This window comes from Protomyctophum bolini, assembly GCF_963924005.1.
Source record: "Protomyctophum bolini genome assembly, chromosome: 1".
In the NCBI taxonomy this organism is placed as follows: domain Eukaryota; kingdom Metazoa; phylum Chordata; class Actinopteri; order Myctophiformes; family Myctophidae; genus Protomyctophum; species Protomyctophum bolini.
In genome coordinates, this window is record NC_137862.1 from 35,232,935 (window position 1) to 35,251,821 (window position 18,887).

General features: G+C 41.8%; 1 protein-coding gene across 1 annotated transcript in view; it reads right to left on the minus strand.

The window, feature by feature from the left end:
• Window positions 1-6,842: 6,842 nt before the first annotated feature.
• Window positions 6,843-18,887, minus strand: part of syt7b (synaptotagmin VIIb) — a gene marked incomplete at its 5' end in the record, with an annotated part of 94,040 nt that continues 81,995 nt past the window's right edge. Inside the window, 6 exons of the mRNA XM_080761324.1 lie at window positions 6,843-7,155; window positions 9,529-9,728; window positions 9,969-10,083; window positions 10,281-10,450; window positions 11,509-11,767; window positions 13,958-14,093. Coding sequence (XP_080617450.1) covers window positions 7,051-7,155; window positions 9,529-9,728; window positions 9,969-10,083; window positions 10,281-10,450; window positions 11,509-11,767; window positions 13,958-14,093 — 985 coding nt within the window. The 3' untranslated portion in view covers window positions 6,843-7,050. The remainder of the gene's footprint in view (window positions 7,156-9,528; window positions 9,729-9,968; window positions 10,084-10,280; window positions 10,451-11,508; window positions 11,768-13,957; window positions 14,094-18,887) is intronic.

Here is an 18,887-nt window from a genome sequence, read left to right on the forward strand (position 1 = left end):
GCTACCAAAACAGTGGCCACCAATGCAGTTTCTCACAGCTCTAATCCAGACAAAAACATACTTTTCACCTAGATTGTTGAAATGTAATATGTACTGTATATTGATTTTGCGATGTGTATATTGTGCATGTTCATATTGCAATCATTGAAATGACTATTTGTTTTACATAATTGTGCAGCCCTACCCTAAGCCAGGGATACTCAAATAGATTTACCTGTGGGCCACATTACAAAAATGGCAAGGGGCCAGGGGCCAGTAGATAAAATTACGACATTAATGATACTTGATAACTTCTCTCTTTCAATTGCTTTATTTTCGCAAAATGTATCAAAGTACAATGTGCATGCACACAATATGTAAATAAATAAATGTGTTACATTTTCTTGCATAAACACAAAGAGCTGTTTCCATAACTGCACAAATTATTGCACATAACATGAGTAGCTGTTATAATAACATAATAACATAACATGAGTAGCTCTTTGCCTGCCTGTCTGTCTGCCTGTCTGTCTGTCTGTCCATGAGTAGTTATTTTTCTGTCTGTCAATGAGTAGCTGTCTTACTGTCTGCCTGTCTATGAGTAGCTGTCTGCCTGCCTGTCTATGAGTAGCTGTCTGTCTGCCTGCCTGCCTGTCCAATTGTCCATGAGTAGCTGTATGTCTGCCTGTCTGAGTAGCTGTCTGCCTGCCTGCCTAATTGTCCATGAGTAGCTGTCTGTCTGCCTGTCTATGAGTAGCTGTCTGCCTGCCTGCCTAATTGTCCATGAGTAGCTGTCTGTCTGCCTGTCTATGTGTAGCTGTCTGCCTTCCTGCCTGTCCAATTGTCCATGAGTAGCTGTCTGTCTGTCTATGAGTAGCTGTCTGCCTGCCTGCCCAATTGTCTATGAGTAGCTGTCTGTCTGTCTATGAGTAGCTGTCTGCCTTCCTGCCTGTCCAATTGTCCATGAGTAGCTGTCTGTCTGTCTATGAGTAGCTGTCTGCCTTCCTGCCTGTCCAATTGTCCATGAGTAGCTGTCTGCTGTCTGTCATTTCCAACTATTAATGGCAGCTGGGTTTCATCATTCAAATAAAATAGAATTCTGTCCGTTTAGCTATAAAATTATGTCAGGGAATAGGGATACACAGTATATGTCTTTCATTTGCATTGCATCTCCCCCCCCCCCCCCCCCCAAGCTTTTATTTTCGTTCGAGTAATAGTACAACTCTAATAGTATTACTTATAATAATGTAATTAAAGATAACTTCATTCAGATTTATTTATTTTTATTTCATTTTCCAGATTTTCTTTTCTTCTTTTTTTTAGATTTTCATTGGTGGGCCAGTCATAATGGTCCCGCAGGCCTGATGTGGCCCGCGGGCCTGAGGTTGAGTATCACTGCCCTAAGCCATATAAATAATTTCCTATTACAGATCAGAACATCATGTGACAATAGAGAAAATAGAAAATACCTTGATTATGTGTTGCCAATTCAGTTGACCCTTGACCTTAGGATGTGCACAGAATTTCAACGGAAGGAGACAAACCCACCCTCTGGCTGATGAATATGACCAATGAATTGGAATGTAGATACTAGCCAGTATCCAATCAATTTGTTGCGAACAATGTGGGCCAAATACAAACGTCAATGTCATTTAACACATTTTGGGCGTGAACCCCTTTTGGTGTTAGCATGATGTTATGCTTTAGCTATTGAAAAATAGCAGATCTACAAGCTCATAGCGCGCCACCGAGCTTGTAGGTCTGCTATTTTTGAAAAATCTTCAATATTGAGTGCTGGGCTGTGTCAGCCGTATCTGAAAACAGCACACAGTGATGTCAGGTGGGTTGCCCTCTGTGTGCTTGCCATCTGTCTCAGATCAAATAAATTCTTCTCTGTAAATTGCGCCCCTTATTTATTTTCTGTCTGACTGGATCCCTATGGCAATATATTGGAGTGTGCAAACTATTAGGAACATCACCATCTTTCATGAGACTGAACTGAATGTGGGAATAATGCAAAGGCTATTCAATGCATCAAATAAATAACTTTCAGAATGTACACTGTGCAAAAATAAAGTACAGTACCTGTGGATGCATGCTCTCATGAGCACCACGATTCAATCAATCTCTGAAGTTTGTTTCAAGAATCTATTCATCAGTTGCCCATGAATACCCACTTTATCTACGTCTACATTACCTGATCTAACTTCTCCCCCTGGAATTTCAACTTCTCTCATCTCCATCTCTCCTATCATGTTTCTGTATCGGAGCTGAGTGAGTTGAGCAGAGTATGGCCTAAAGGGAAAATAGAGAATTGCAGAGATTCTCTTGTTTCTGTTCTGTAGCAGTATAGCCAATTTCCTCCATCACTTTCAACCTGGCGTCCCTATTTGGAGTTTTTAAACACTCACAATTTATAACAATAGTCAGAAATAGCAGATAGGGAGTGTGCATACAAAGTTTTACAGAAATCTTTGCAGTTCTAGGTAAAAACACGAATAGGTCAGTTATAGCGCCACCATGAGGCTGAGAATTTTCAAGTGGCATTTCTTCCTCTGCCTAATGGGAATGTGCATTACGTAATTCGCACACGGTGTGTTCATTTGCAACATTTTGTTCACTCCTGCACTCCTGGGAACTTTGGAAGGCAATCTTAGCCAGTATGAAAAAATGTAATGATCCATTTTGTTTAATGGCTATAGAGATACTGTGTATCAATTTGCGTGATGTTTGGACAAAATCTGTAGGTGTACAGTCAAAAAATGTTCTGGTGGCGCTATAACAGGCCCATGTGAAAGATTTGGGGCAGAGGTTCAGCTCTGGCAGCCAGGGAGTGTGTGTACAGTCTGGCTGCGATCAAGTCAACAGTGCCAGAGATTAGCTATCCACAGACGGACAGACACACGGATGGACGGAGTGAACAACATACTCTCCCCATGCCTTTGGCCTGGCGTAGACAAAAAGGACAATATCGGACATGATCCCTACTAAACCTCTTTCACTTCTGCCCATAGGGGGCTACACAAATGTGAGCAGTTGCACGTCTGGAGATCAGAGGAGAGCACATTTCTAGTTCTGACTGATTGATATGTAAGTCAGTTACATCTTAATGTAGAACACTCCGTCCCCTACTATGACAGTAGGATCATTTACAAATATAAGGGGAATAAGACAAACACACTTTAGAAATATTAATCTCAGAAGTGTCTTTTATATACACATTTATGCATCTATATACACTGTACAGATTTCAAAAAGTAATATCTAACAAACATTGTGCACCCCAGTGATGTGTGACAAAGAGAAATTAGGCTGAGAGATACCAAGGATAGACAGATACTGACACCTCCAGCTAATACTGGTGAGTTTTTACATACAGTACAATTCACTATCACTATGTTAATGAATCATCGTTTGCATGTAGATCCGCCTCTATCAATCATCCAAGAGAATCCCTTCATCAGAAAATAGTGTGTTTTACACTTTAGTATAGTGTAAAATAAAACAAAACATTTAAGTGAAGAGTGTCTTGGACATTTCTTGCTCAGTTCTTCAAAAGGCAAAAAGTGACAAACCCTGACTATAATAATAATTATTCAACCAATAGTATACGTTAAAGTACGTATACATCGCATGTGTCGTAGCCTATACAACTTATGCGTTGTCTTGTCACTGAAGCGCCACAGCGAGTTTTAAGTGACCCAGTGGAATTGAATTGAATTGGAATGGAATGTTTTGTCTGTGTTCAGAATGCCATGTCGGCACACAATGGAACAGTGGGGAGAAGACTGTGTTCCCAGTTATTTCAGGATGCTCTAAAACCTGAGACGCAGCTAACAGTGATGCAGAAGAGGTGATGATCAGCTTCTGTCTCACATTTTCTCCCCGAGCATATGGTGTTATAAGCAGGATTAAGGCGCACATGGAGCACTTTAGTGCCAAAAACATATGTGCCCGCAGCACGACGAGCCGCTGAGGAAACGTCAGCGGTGATGTTGAGGAGCCGCCTCCTTTTTATGTCACGATCTCAGTGGGTTGGTGGTCCTTGGGTCTGATAATCTAACTAGAACCTTGTGTCGTTTGTGTGTAATTTCTAGCCTCTACATATCATATGAATACATTAGGCTATAATATTTTATATACATGTGTATACAATATAAATATATACACATACACGCACTGCTGTCGGGTGGAAACCTTGTATGAACAAAAGAAGAAGTAGGTTGGCTTATTGTCGGTATCATCCGGTAATACGCGGTATATACGAGTCTGTCCGCGTAACAATGTGCTAGACCCCTGGGAGATTGCTGAGGTGGAGCGCCACACCTACCATCAGCTCCCAGTACTTCCTGCACGACTTGCCGCACCCAAGCCGTGCTACTCATACGCTGAGTTGGCGGTGCCCGGGATCGAACCCATGAACTTGTGGTCCAAAGCCAGGCAAAAGCTCTACCGACTAAGCTAACCGGACACATCATGAACAAATCCATGTATTCGTTTTATAATAACAATAACCATGTAAAAGAAAGTTAATTAGTGAAAATAGCTGATCTACAAGCGCACTGCATCGCGCCACATTGTGAGCTTGTACATTTTATATTTTCACTACTTTTGTGCAATACTCTTGCATGATGAATTAGGGCATTCATTTACAAAAAAAATTAAGTTGAAATATGGTGATGAATATGGTTTCTACCCAATAGCAGCAGTACAGATATACAGTATAATAGCCTAAGGACAAGATTTGTATGTTTTATCTAGGGTTGTGCAGATCAAGCTCCTTTGAAACATTTTGCCTACTATTCACACAGTGCTCACCTCTAATAATAGATTTGCCACCTCCCAAAACAAGCAAACAGAAGCTAAAGCTTCTATTAACGATTTTCTTTTTGTCCAAATCACTGCTGCTTCCTGTACTTAAATGACAAAAAATATATACTATATTTCTTTGTACATCTGTATAACTTTATACAGAATAACAACAGTAAACAATGTTGTTCCGTAAAACGGGCAAAACAGAACTCAGTGCAGATATACACACACAGGGACTCACAGTAAATACATACAAGCACACAAACTAACATTCAGATATTGACACTCGTACACAAACACACATACATCCAAGAGACGAAAAACAAACAATGGAATGTCATTTTTTTCCCCAAGATATTATTACTCTTGTATACTGTCATTCAGCCACTTAACAAATGTCTTTGAGGCTTGGAGGAGGTCACATTCACACTCTGGATCAATTAAAACAGACTTACAGAATGATATCTGTTGTGTTTAACCACTTAAACCCTATATCGGCCCTACTGTACTTAGTTCAAATCCATGAACGACAACTATGTTATTTTGTTGAATTTATTGATTTGCTACCTCCCCCTCCTATAATTTTTTTTTAAATTAAATCTGACTTGTCATATTAATCATTAGTACTTAACCTGGTGACCTCCCCAAGGCATTATTTTTCTCTTTGATACATAGAATTTTAATAAAAGCTTATTTTCACTACTATTTTCAAGGGAAGATGATGCGTTCATCATTATTTTAGCAGTGCAAGCCCAATAAACTCACACGAGAGGCATTTCACACAAACACAAACTTTCAATAATGCATGTACACTTTCTCTCTCTTTCTATTTCTCTATTGCCCGCACAATCACACACATACATATGTACACATGCATGTGTACACAACTATTTTCTACAATCTATGGTACACACACATGTACACGTCATATGCATGTGTGCGACGTGCGTACACACACACACACACACACACACACACACACACACACACACACACACACACACACACACACACACACACACACACACACACACACACACACACACACACACACACACACACACAAACCACTTTTGGAAGCTGACTTTTTGCTTATTTTGTCTCTGGAAGAACATGTTGATTCTCTTTAAGTTCTTTTAAAAACAAAAATATAACACAACATTAATTACTTTACTCTTTACTATCCTCAAGGGATTCCTTTCCCTGAAAATAGGAATGTCTTTTTTTGCCATTGTTCTCATTTCATCCTTTTTTGTCAAAGAACTTAATTTGGGTTTACAGCACAGCACCCACAGCACGCACAGACAACAAAGGGTTCCAGCCAAGGGAGAATCATTACAGTGGTGTCAGGGAAATGAAAAAAGAAATAAAGAAAAAGAGAGTGATCAAACATACAAGCTGTCTGGGAGGAGTGACACAGTCCAATTCAAGTCCGATTCCACTGTAAAAACGGACCGTCACTCTTCTATTGCGTGACGGTTGTCTTCATTTTTCAGATTGCATTGTGGGTAATAGAGGAGGGAGAACATGAAACAAGACTCTGAGTAGTTTGGCAGTGGTAATATGGAGACAGAGAGGAGATGGATATTCCTGTGAGTCAATGGCTTTACTCAGGTCAATACCTGTCATACATATGTATTTGAAGGCTGTCCCCTCACCCCTTGTCACCTCAGAAGAACAATGGATGGTTATGACATCAGTTTGATCCTGTTTGGTTTGGTTGTTTTATCCATAGATAACAGTTGGCACTGCTGCTCAGAGCAGTTAGAGCGATTTACAGGACCTGAAGAGAAGAGAAGAGAAGAGAAGAGAAGAGAAGAGAAGAGAAGAGAAGAGAAGAGAAGAGAAGAGAAGAGAAGAGAAGAGAAGAGAAGAGAAATAATAATGTGTCCGAGGATTGTGAGAAAAACGATTTTGTCTGTGGCGTGTGGCACAATAAAATGGTGGTTTTGGATGACTGTCCTGCAGCCAGCAAATCAGTCTTCAATAACGTGAAGAAGGGGGAACTGTGTTCAGGCTCAGGTGTGATAATGCAAGTCGCAGAAGTCCAAGATTTAGGACTCAACATAGTAACAGAAAATGTACATGGACTAAGGGCAAAGGGGCAAGAAAGATGCCTGAGAATGTAGAAATTACAGTTTGTAGCTCCAGACTGTAATTTGGGGTAAATACAGTATGTGCTGAGGACAGGGACTGAGGGACTGATGCGTGAGTTTAGAGGGGACGTACTGTATTCTAGGCAGTTGTTGCTGGGGTCTCTCAGGCCTTGAGAGAATGCCATTGGGCGACGGCAGAGCGAGGACGACCCATCATATCTTTCCAGTGTTTCACCTCCGCAGGGCCACTCTTCCATGACAGATATATCTAGCAGAAAGATGGAACGAGACAGAGAGAGCATGAGAGAAAGAGATGTAACCATGATCGATGATACAGAGATGATTACACTTCTAGAAAAGCAGTAGGTAAAATAAACTCACTTAAAGTCTGACGTCAAGTCCTGCTATCACCCGTCATTTAACCTAACGTGAAATTTAATTATCTAGAGCAGGGATGGGGCAATAGGTGGGAAGAATATATGTAGAATCCTATATAGTTTTAACATACAGTATAGTATGATTAAAAAGCAGCTATGTCACATGGCTCGGCAAGGCTTACTACTCGGTGGCTAATTTAGAAACTGACATACAATATGTTACAAAGTGTATTCCAAAGAAAAACATGTTGAGTGCCTGGGAGCCAGTTTAGATTACTGTATGTTTTTTGTGAGGGTACCTAGGCTAGGGGACACGGGGAGAACATGCAAACTCCACACAAAAAGGCCCTTTCACCAACCCCGCCTCGGGTATGGGCACTGATGACGCAGAGGAGAGAACACGCCACCAGCACCCACAGCGTCCCCAGTGGGAATCGAACCAAAGACCTTCTAGCTGTGAGGCTACAGCACTACCAACTGTGCCACCGTGCCCAAAGGAGCAATTCCTGATCAGCTCAGTCACATGTTCACTATTTAAACCTCCCTGACGACTGCTCATTCCTTTTTGCTGCTGCTCTGCCATCTTGCTGCTCTGCTGCTGCTTTTGTGCTCTGCTCTACTCAATGAACCACCTCCCACCACCACCCATGCTGGGAAAGACCTACGCTGTAGTCTATAGTATAGGCCTATAGTCTGAGTCAACTTTGAGTTTGTCACTTTGTCTACATACTAAAAGAGTGAATTTTGAGAGCTGTTTCAGTGTACAATGTCAATGAGGAGCATATTTTGAATGATCAATTTCTAATCAATGGAGCTATTATTTTTGGTTTCTTGTCCACATTTTTCATTCATTAAGTATGCCTGGATTGCCAGCTGTAGTTGTATGATAAACGGGGAGGGGTTAGGGGAGGGGCTGATAGTGTGGTGTCACTATATTACTGTTTACTTCATTGGCCCGTTTAACTGTCAAGGGTTCAGCCTCCAGGAAGAAACCCTAAATACAAAGTTAATACACCATTGCACATAAAAACAACTCCAGGGTGTCTAATGAAGTACTGTCACCTCATAGACAAAATTGTGGCACTCCATCTTTAAGTATGAGTGAGCATATGTGATTATATGGGCACATTTCCTAATAATGATGACACAGGCAAGCTAGTACACTTCCCCTTCTTGAGATTCTAACTCAGTTTTTTGTGGAATTTCTTGACCTCAGATTTTCCAGTAACTGATAACATTGACGCATCATCATAAGTCATCATAAGTCACCAGGGTTATTTTGTCACTACCCGTATATTCACTTTCACGGAACAGTGCACTAAAGTTCAGTGCACTGTTGAAGAAAATAAGCAAAAAGGCTTGCCTACATTACTAAATGCATGGTCAGGGACCAAATTCAATACATTCACGGACCACCTGTTGAAAACCCCTGTTCTCTGTATGATTCCCTGGGGGTCTATTTAATTCCCTGTAAGATCCCAATGTATGAATGAATCACAATGGACGATTGTAAAGCACTATGTGCATAGAAAAGCGCTATGAAAATGCAATCCATTATTATTATTACCTATTTGGGAAATAATTTATTATAATATGCCATGTTTACAGGGAATTAATTAAATGAGACAGAGCCTTGACGACAAATATGCCTATGATTATGAATAGTTATGATAAATATATTTATATTGATGCTAAATATATTTATTCAATCCAAGAGTTGTCTGACTGAAATGGTACCTTTCTTCAAAGCGTTTTACAAGGTATATTAAATCCACCCATTCAAATGCCTCATTGATCATTGGGAGCATGTGAGTGTTCGGTGTCTTGCTCAAGGACACCTCAACATGCAGCCAGGAGGAGCTGGTGTGATCAAACAGGGAACCTTCCGAGCCAAGGCGGTCACTCGTCTACATCCTGAGCCACTGGCACACAAATGGTCTATTCATGCATACATAAAGGTGCAAGGCCTTCTACCAACCTATGGTTATATAAGCCATTAACCTTCACATTCATATTGGGCACTAGGGACATTCTAGACAGAGAACGTGTGCATTATTGCATAAATAAACAAGTAGCCTGCTTCATGCATCTACTACAGTAGCCTATATTTAATCAACGTGCATGTTTCTGGAGAGCATTGCTATGTCTGTGTGTTACCAGCAGGTGTCAGTGTAGACTGGACAAGGGATCAGGTGGTGGTGGTCTGTTCTGGTGAGTGAGCAGACATAAAAAGAGAAGGAGTGGAGATGGAGAGAAGGAGGTACCTTCCCAATGACATCATTGCGACTGAGCTTGTCCTTGTCCATGACGGTGATAATAATGGTGGTCTCCCTCAGCACGTGGGCGGGCACGTCGAAGGGGAAGGACTCATTGAAAACGGGGTTCAGACAGCGCTTCATCACCACTGTCTTTTTCTTCTCCACTTTCTTGTCCTTGTGCATCAACCACAACTTAACATATGGGTCTGAGGGGAGGGAAACAGGGCTGTTGCATGATTATACCATTTACTTCACACAGCTGGCCATTACACAATGTAGACTCAAACTACAATATTCTTCTTACCACTCCCTGTCTATGAAAATGAACATACTCTCTAAAGTATTATAATTTCCTAACTTTTACTTTTACCATCGTATGAAAAAAATTTATGTGCAGACTAGAGGAAACAATAAATGTATGTTTGAAGTTGAAGGAGCTTCTATACCAGAGGTGCCTCCGATGTCCATGGCTTTCAGATTGCGGGCTTTGATAATGCTCACAGTGATGATGTTGGCTGTAGGGTTGTAGCACAGAGACACCAGAAGATCGCCTCGACTCCCCTAAACCAAATACACACAACAGAACATTAGGCCTATAGTCACTATTCTCAAATGCTTCCTACTTGCTTGTGTTAATTGAATAATTCCTTCTCATCCTGGCTGTGCTCTCTCCATCTATAGTCCAACCAGCCGCCTCCTCTCTCTCTCCCCGCATTTCTTCTCATCCACTTCCATCTCTCCCCCTCTTCTTTACTCACACTGCCATCACTGCATGGTTGGAGCTCCTTCCAGAAGGTCTGCATGTTGGCCAGGTCCAGTTTGTTGAGGGGGATGGACACCTCTCCTATAGGATCGTTCCTGCTGAAGCGGTCGTAGTCCAGAACTTGCAGGTACAGGGTCCGCTGGACCACTTTGTCATAGGGGAACCCTTTGGGAGAGATAGACGACCCACTATTGTTTAACAACAGTGCTATATAACTTCAACATGGTCACATCTATTAATGCCAGGGGTGTGTGTGTGTGTGTGTGTGTGTGTGTGTGTGTGTGTGTGTGTGTGTGTGTGTGTGTGTGTGCGTGTGTGCGTGTGTGTGTGCATATCAAAAAGAGAAAAACCTCCCAAGGAAGGGACTGCACACTCCAGGGAACAGAGACGGACAACTTACTGCATCAACTTATTTATTAGCACGATGCGTTTCGCCGTGAGCTTCGTCAGGTGCTATATATATATATATATATATATATATAATATAATATTAATTATTTATAATTATTTATAATTATTTTATATATATATATATGTTATTTTTATAATTTTTTATTTTATAATTATTTTTTTCTAAAAGTTCAAACAAACAATATATCACATCTACAATATGTCTGCATCATTTTGCAATGTGGTCCGCAGCCACAGGTTATGGCAGTTGGCAGAATCCCAGTATTAACGCATGCCATAATTACAGAACAGCTTACAGCTCAGTGTGTCTGCCCACGGGTCTGAAGGAGTGCCTGTGCCTTACACATCCATACCGTGGTATAATCATAAATACAGTATCACACAGCCTTGAGTTTATAATTACTTTTATAACAGTTCCCAGTGATTACAGTAGAAATAACATTCACCCACATTTATACTAAAATCTCTGTGTTATGCATGCAGTGGGTTATCAAGATTACACAACTGAGAACATCAAGACATTACAAAGGGAAGGTCCAATCCCACTACGGTATATGTACACAGTAACATCCTATGAATTTACACACGCACGCGCACACACACACACACACACACACACACACACACACACACACACACACACACACACACACACACACACACACACACACACACACACACACACACACACACACACACACACACACACACACACACACACACACACACACACACACACACACACAACACACACCACCATTACTATCAGAATGAGCTATATCAGGTATATTGTAGTGAGTAGGATACCAAACCTTCAAACAGGAAGGTCTCATTCCAGTGGGGATTGAGGTTCTTTCTCTTGACCTTGGTCTCCAGTTTATGCTTCTTGTCAGGCAGAAGGTAGAGTTTGACGAAGGGGTCAGATGTGCCAGAGAAGTCTTTAGCGGGCAAATCTTGGCCCTTGAGAACCTTGACAGTGAGGGTGGATTCCTGGAAGTTGTACCCCACACTGAACTGGATACGTCCCAGCTTCTCTACCTCTGGACCATCGTCCTCAGAGCCAGGAGACAACTAAGGACAGATAATAAGTGAAGATATTATTTTTCTTCATTTATTTTATATATTCTTTATTTTTTCTTTATAGTGAAAGCCGCTGACTGCCTTGTGATTTATGACGTTATGTCGTTTTCATGTATTAACTACAGGGAGATTTGCAACCACTATGGCGGAAGCTAATAGAGTTCCAATAAACGAGAGAGAGAGGCGGGTGGGGGGGTGGGGAGAGAAAGAGAGAGAGAGAGAGAGAGATAGAGAAGACAACTTTTAACAGCATCATTCCATATCACATTGCCACTGTTTTTCTCAGACCTTCTTAGAGCTTCATGGTGCAGGAAGGCTAGAACCTCCAAGAATGAGTGTCACCATGGTGAGCTCAGATATGCCATTCAACAACCCACATAATTACACATGGCTCATCTCCATGCCTGCAATATTCACACAGAACAGATTGCATGTTCTTCCACTGCTAATTAGCCACGTTTGCTGAATAAGGCATATACAGCGTTTCACCCACTCTGTGTCATTCCACAGTGATAATTATGTTTCCCTTTGCTAAGATATTACCATTAATTCTAGGCCTTGTGTTGCTCTAAGGCTGCATCAGCTGAGGGAGGCTGGTGATAGACGGCCCACTACCTAGATAGACGTAGGAGGGGCGGTAACAATTCAAGTAGCCTCTTCATAGGATTACAACTGAAATATATCATGCTGGCACAGAAATCCTTTGCATACTATATTTTCCAGAACCAGCACAACATGGCATACAGATAACCTTGCTTGCTTAGCTGATGGCTTTATACTGTATTATCATGTTAATGATAAAAAAGTAATGCTTCAATCAAACTCTTTAGTGTGCCCTAACTTCTGTATTATCCGTAGTAACAACAAACGTATCTCTCTCTGTTTTAGCACAACCACTTTCTCTACACCAGCACAGAAGGTAAACAAGAGAACAATCCCATAACTCCTTGCCAGCACATTCAGCAACTAAAAGGAACATACCACCTGTGAATATAGCATAGGGTTACAAGTAGGAGTACGGCAGGCGCGTCGCTAAGGGTATGCACAATACGCATAATGCATAGGGCAACACGTCGCCAGGGGCAACACAATGAGCGGCAGAAAACCCCTTTTTTATTTTTTTCACGTGTTCCTCCTGCAACGCTACGCTGCGTAAGTTGCGTGGCTCCACTACACCACGGTGCTCTGCTCTGACACAGCTGTAGTTGCCCCTCCCTCTCTCTCCCATCTCCACCTGGTAGTAGCAGAGTCACATGTGTACTGTCAACATTATTTTGTTTTGAAACTAAAGAGCATCCCCGCCGGTTACAAGAGAAGGAAATAAAATGAAGGAAACAGACGTTTAGAGAGGCTCCAGCATGATGCATCACTTGCAAATGTGCAGGTATGTTGATGTGTTCAGACAGACAGTGTTGTCGTTAAGCAGCTCAACCCAGGTGACAGGAGTGACGCTGTGGGTGCTGTGCTGTGCTGTGCTGTGCTGTGCTGTGAGTAAACTGACAACGCTTGGCTTTCTGACATCCCTTTCTCACAATCTTGTGTCAAATGTATGTCTGTATGGCTGATAAATGAATAAATGAACACATGACGTCGGTGGGAGAGGAGTTATTGTGTGTTTTGGACAAACAGCGTGGTGTTGATTTGTGTCAGCTTTGAAGCTTCATGTGTTTGTGTTGGAGCGCCTCGGTAGAGGTCAACCTCTTCCAGAGAGAGATGGAGACACTAAATCTCAGCTGGAGAAACATGTTGTTTGCAAGCATGCATCGCTGCCTTGCATGCTGTGTGCTACTATGTGTTGAGTCTTTGAGTGATTTATGGCGTTGTCTTTCTGTTAAAATCCTAAAAACTATGTTAACTTAATTAAGAACTCTGGACATATTAGGACATTGTATATTAACTGTGCACACATGTATTGTATGTCAGACTGTATGTCTGTCACAGTCACAGACCAAATTTTGTTATCAGTGATTATAACCAGTTATATTTAACTTTAATATCGTGGTGGTTTCTAAGTATGTGTAGCCCAGGGAGGTAGACATTGGCAATCTTGCATTATAGAAGGGTCGGGGAAAAAAACTGTCCACATTTTGCAGGTGTGCGAGGCGGGGGGGGGGGGGGGGGGGGGGGGCAAAAACATCAGCTACAGCCCTGGAGTATGGTATGGTGTTCATGTAGGCCTACCATGAGCTGTTCGCTGGTGACAGAGTTGGCCAGATCAGACACAGAAGAGTTGGCGTCATGGCTCGGTCCGCGGCGGCGTCCTGTCTCTTCAGGAGCCTGACCCTTAGGGCTGTTGCCTGGCTTGTTACCTAGAGTCCTGCTATTGCTATTGACCGTGTGAACGCACGCACACACGCGCACACACACACACACACACACACACACACACACACACACACACACACACACACACACACACACACACACACACACACACACACACACACACACACACACACACACACGTAACCACCTGGATTAAAGCTTGGTTCTCCTGCATGTGAAATAAAACATTTACTCCTGAGTCAAAGGGGAATTCCCCTTGGCCAAGGAACATATTAGGCTTATGATCTTCAGACTCTGCTACATTTAAGCCCCTTTGACTCCCCTCCACTGAGAAACCCTGGTCTAGTTCATGGCACACACTCGCGAGTACACGCACACACACACACACACACACACACACACACACACACACACACACACACAGGAAACAATTACCACTATTTGCACGTGCGCGCGCACAGACACACACACACACACACACACACACACACACACACACACACACACACACACACAGTAATATTTAAATCATTATGACATAATCAGAGAGAAAGAATGATGTAAAATGTGTTAAATAAAACACATTCCTAGACCACACAGCGAACTTAACTTGTGCCCAGGCTTGGCGAACAACTGGGGACATGCAAACAGCTGACACTATGCTGCTCACTAAGGCACTACGGCTAAGGCTCAGAGAAGGGAGACTGAAAGAGATAGAGTGCAGAGAGGTGAGACACACACAGAGAGAGAGAGAGTGACAGTGCAGGTGTAAAAACAACGGTTGAAGAAGTAAGATTAGGACAGGGCAGAAATTATGATCTGAGGAGGAGAGATAGATGGATAACGTCTGTGTGAAGGAAAGGATCTATCTTTGAGGACTAATAGAATTAACAATGTGAGGTTAATGACAGAAATGAATGTGAGGTGGAGACAACTAAGCCTGATTTTTGCAAGAAGAAAGCTCTAAAACATAACAAGAAAATAATTAAGTAATGAACACAAAAACCAGCAAAATAGAAGGAATCTGGTGAGGGAGAAAATAAATGATGGATAGAGATTATATAACAGTGGGAAAAGGGAACTAGGTGAGTGAGGTAATATGGAGAGCAATGGTAAAAAGCAGCCATTATGATTCCACACTTTTCTTTTCTTCTTGTGATCTGTCGTTCACGTTTCAACACAGATCAAGAACTGGTACAAAAATATATACATACCGTATTGTTGTATATCTTCTGACAACAATATCAGAAGTTAATTTGAAAAATGGATTCAACAAGTCAACTAAGAGCTAAATATTGTAATAAGAAGGCAATGAGGCAATCTATCAGAAAACAAAAGTTACATCTGATTTTTAAAACTGCTCCGATAATTTCTCCTGACAAGGAAATAACCCTATCACCAGGGGCCAGGGCTGCTGATTAATGTGTCCTTGCGCAAACATGCAGTTAATTATGTTGTTATAAACCACTCTTAGCTTCATATTCTGGAAGCAAACCAGTTGTGTGAGATCCGGTACATCCATTCCCCTTCCAGTACAGGTTCAACTGCATCCATGCCCTTTTAAAAAAAAACGTTAGCCACTTGCTTTGCACAGTAGATAAATACATACTTGTCAACTGTGTCACTCTCTTACGAGTCCATAAATGCTTCACAGCCTGGCAGTTCCTCCATTATTTACAATAGAGCAACATGCTCTAGGACTACGCTATAGTGATCGCTTGGCAATATACCACCAGCTGAACCCAGTAGCACATGCAATGACTGGCACAGTTCACATAAAAACTGGAGTCCTCTCTACTGTGTGTCTACAATATATTATGCATGCCCATTTCTTGTGCAGACACTGACTGCATACTGCAGCATACAGAGGATTATATTTAATTGTCACATCTGTCTGTGGAATAATTTCACCACATAATGTCAGAGACACACAAAAGCTTTATGGAAGCAATATAGAAGCTATATGGCACTATCTAAATGGAATACAATAGACAGAGTTGAGTTAGCAGTTAATGCAGAAATCGATCATCTTATCAGTCCTGTCTCTTCAAGATCAGACAGACAGACTTTCAGAGACTGCAGACAGGGACACAGGCACATAGATGGAGGGAATGCAGTATGACATATAATGAATGCTAATGAAGGCAGCCAGTTGGTCAATCGGTCAAGCAGGCAGCTGAATGCAGTGATCCATCAATATCCTGAACAGCCAGAGAGACGATTTATAAATAAGAAATACAGGCCAAACATAACCCCTTACATTCTGGTGAGTGAGCTATACCCTGAATATGAATACATTATTAACCCAGAGTGTACACTGTATAAAATGGTATGAACTGGGTGGGTATGTAGCCTAATGTATAAATCATCTCATCTTTATTCAGTATGAAATTACAATTGTATTTATTTATAATGATTAATGAAACATATCTTTTTTTTAATTCAATATGTTTCAGTGTTGATGTTTGTCCTTAACCACATGAACTCTATAGCATCCATGTTCTGGGCATGTCATAATAGGCGAACATATTAGGTAAAGATATTCTGTATTTTCAGAGTATTTTCTGTATATAGAGTTTAACCACTTATATAATTACTTTGTCAAAACACGTACAGTAGGGTTTAAGCACGATTTAATAGTAAAAATAGCCTATCTATAGGCTCACATGTAGCTTGTAGATCTTCTACTTTCACCATTTCTTAAATGTCTTATTAAATTTAGCCACTGAAATTATCTTCCCTGACCCAACAATGGTAACCTGGAATCCAGCCAGGAACAGGGGTCTAACTACAGGAAGGTGTCCACTTGTTAGTGGTCCTTCTGGCTCAACGACGTGACATGAAGCTACCATGGGAGGCATAATTAATTACCTACTGACTGTGTAGGCAGCGCGCGCGCGCACACACACACACACACACACACACACACACACACACACACACACACACACACACACACACACACACACACACACACACACACACACACACACACACACACACACACACACACACACACACACACAGGATTGCAAAACCGCGGCAGACATGCCTGGCATCAGTGGCATGACACAACAGGACGGAAGGACGAGTGACAAGTGCAGGTGGGGTCATCTATGTAAATCCACGCACGCACGCACGTACACACATTTCAGCATGGTGTATCCTGTTACCTTATTCCAGGCCAGAATGGTTTGTGTCAGGTTGGAGAGAGAAACAATAGCTCCCTTCCCATCCCCAAAATATCGTCTCCTCACACCATTTGCCATCACTAAAATTTGATGACACACTCAGTCCAGCATAGCTGCACAAATATGCAAAATAAGGCATATTAACACAAACAGCAGATGTGCATACTGTACTTATGTGCTGTTCAACATCCATCCACCACCCATTACTTATCCACATACACACTTTGAACCGCAATGGTACAGAATTCATGTACAGGTCACAATGCAGCACTACAATAAAGAAAACTTTAGAGGTAAAGTATGACAATTTGGTAAGAAGATTGTAACCACTGTTCTCTTTATTGCCATGGTGACTACCTAAAACACAAGAGTTACATAATTTATCCTTTAGGGGTTGTAGTAACCATGGCTACTGAAATGTTCATTTCTGAAGGTTGTACTGTCAATGATCACGTATTTTACTAGGGGTAACCGTAACCATGGTAACTGGAGTCTTGAAGAAAAGATGGGTTGTTAAAAAACAAGTTGAGAGTCTAGTGTCGCTTACAGAAAATAAGTTCAATCTTTTTTTTTAATGCTTTTAGAGCAACTTTTCCCCACCACTGTTAATAGTACCATGGAGTTAGACACCACTACAATGGTGAGCACCCACAGGGCAAAGGGCCCTGGAGTTTTGAACCTCTCGCATCAGGGCTCGTTAATTTCCAACAGACCTACTGTAAAGTCCTCCTTCCTCCCCAACATGCTAAATGTCCTCCTGGGCATGTGATCTCATGCTAGAGAAGGCTGATTCACTATAAATGCCAAACTCTATAGAAGAAAAGTGCATGACAACCTCAAGCCATGCTGTCACACTCTAAACAACAAGCAAAATCAGCATCAGTATGATTTCTGCACTGCCCCTTTTCTCACTATTCCTCACACGTCTATCAGCAGTTCAGGTATTAGATGGGACATGGTCTCACTCCTCAGGACATTAAAATACTTAAGATTTAAACACTGACTGGTGACTTCACACTATACACATGCAGACACACACACACACACACACACACACACACACACACACACACACACACACACACACACACACACACACACACACACACACACACACACACACACACGTGCATGCACGCACAAGGTCCAACACAACAACCCCAGATAATTGACCCTTTAATCCACACTCACACTGTTTAAATCTGAACCCAGACCTCTGACTTCATGACAAGGACTACGGTACCATGTTCTTTGTAATCAACCACAACAGCTGTTGGAAATACATTCCCTCACATCCTTAGAGTAAAACACTGTAAAGAATGGTCTGCATTCCTTTTCCTACAGTGCATCCATAGCGCTTTACATTCACCCTGTCACACACACATTGACACACTGACGGCAGAGGCCTGACAGCAGAGGCAACCATGCAAAGCACCAACGTGCTCATCAGGAGCAGTTACTGTAGGGATTCATTGTCTTACTCAAGGACACTTTGACATGGAGGAGCCGGGGATCGGCTACACTGCCTCCTGAGCCAAGACAATACTAGGTGGAGAGAATGAATCTGAACACTAAATCTCCCTACAGTGATTTGATTGAAAACACTAGGTCTATAGGTAAACATAACAGTTCCA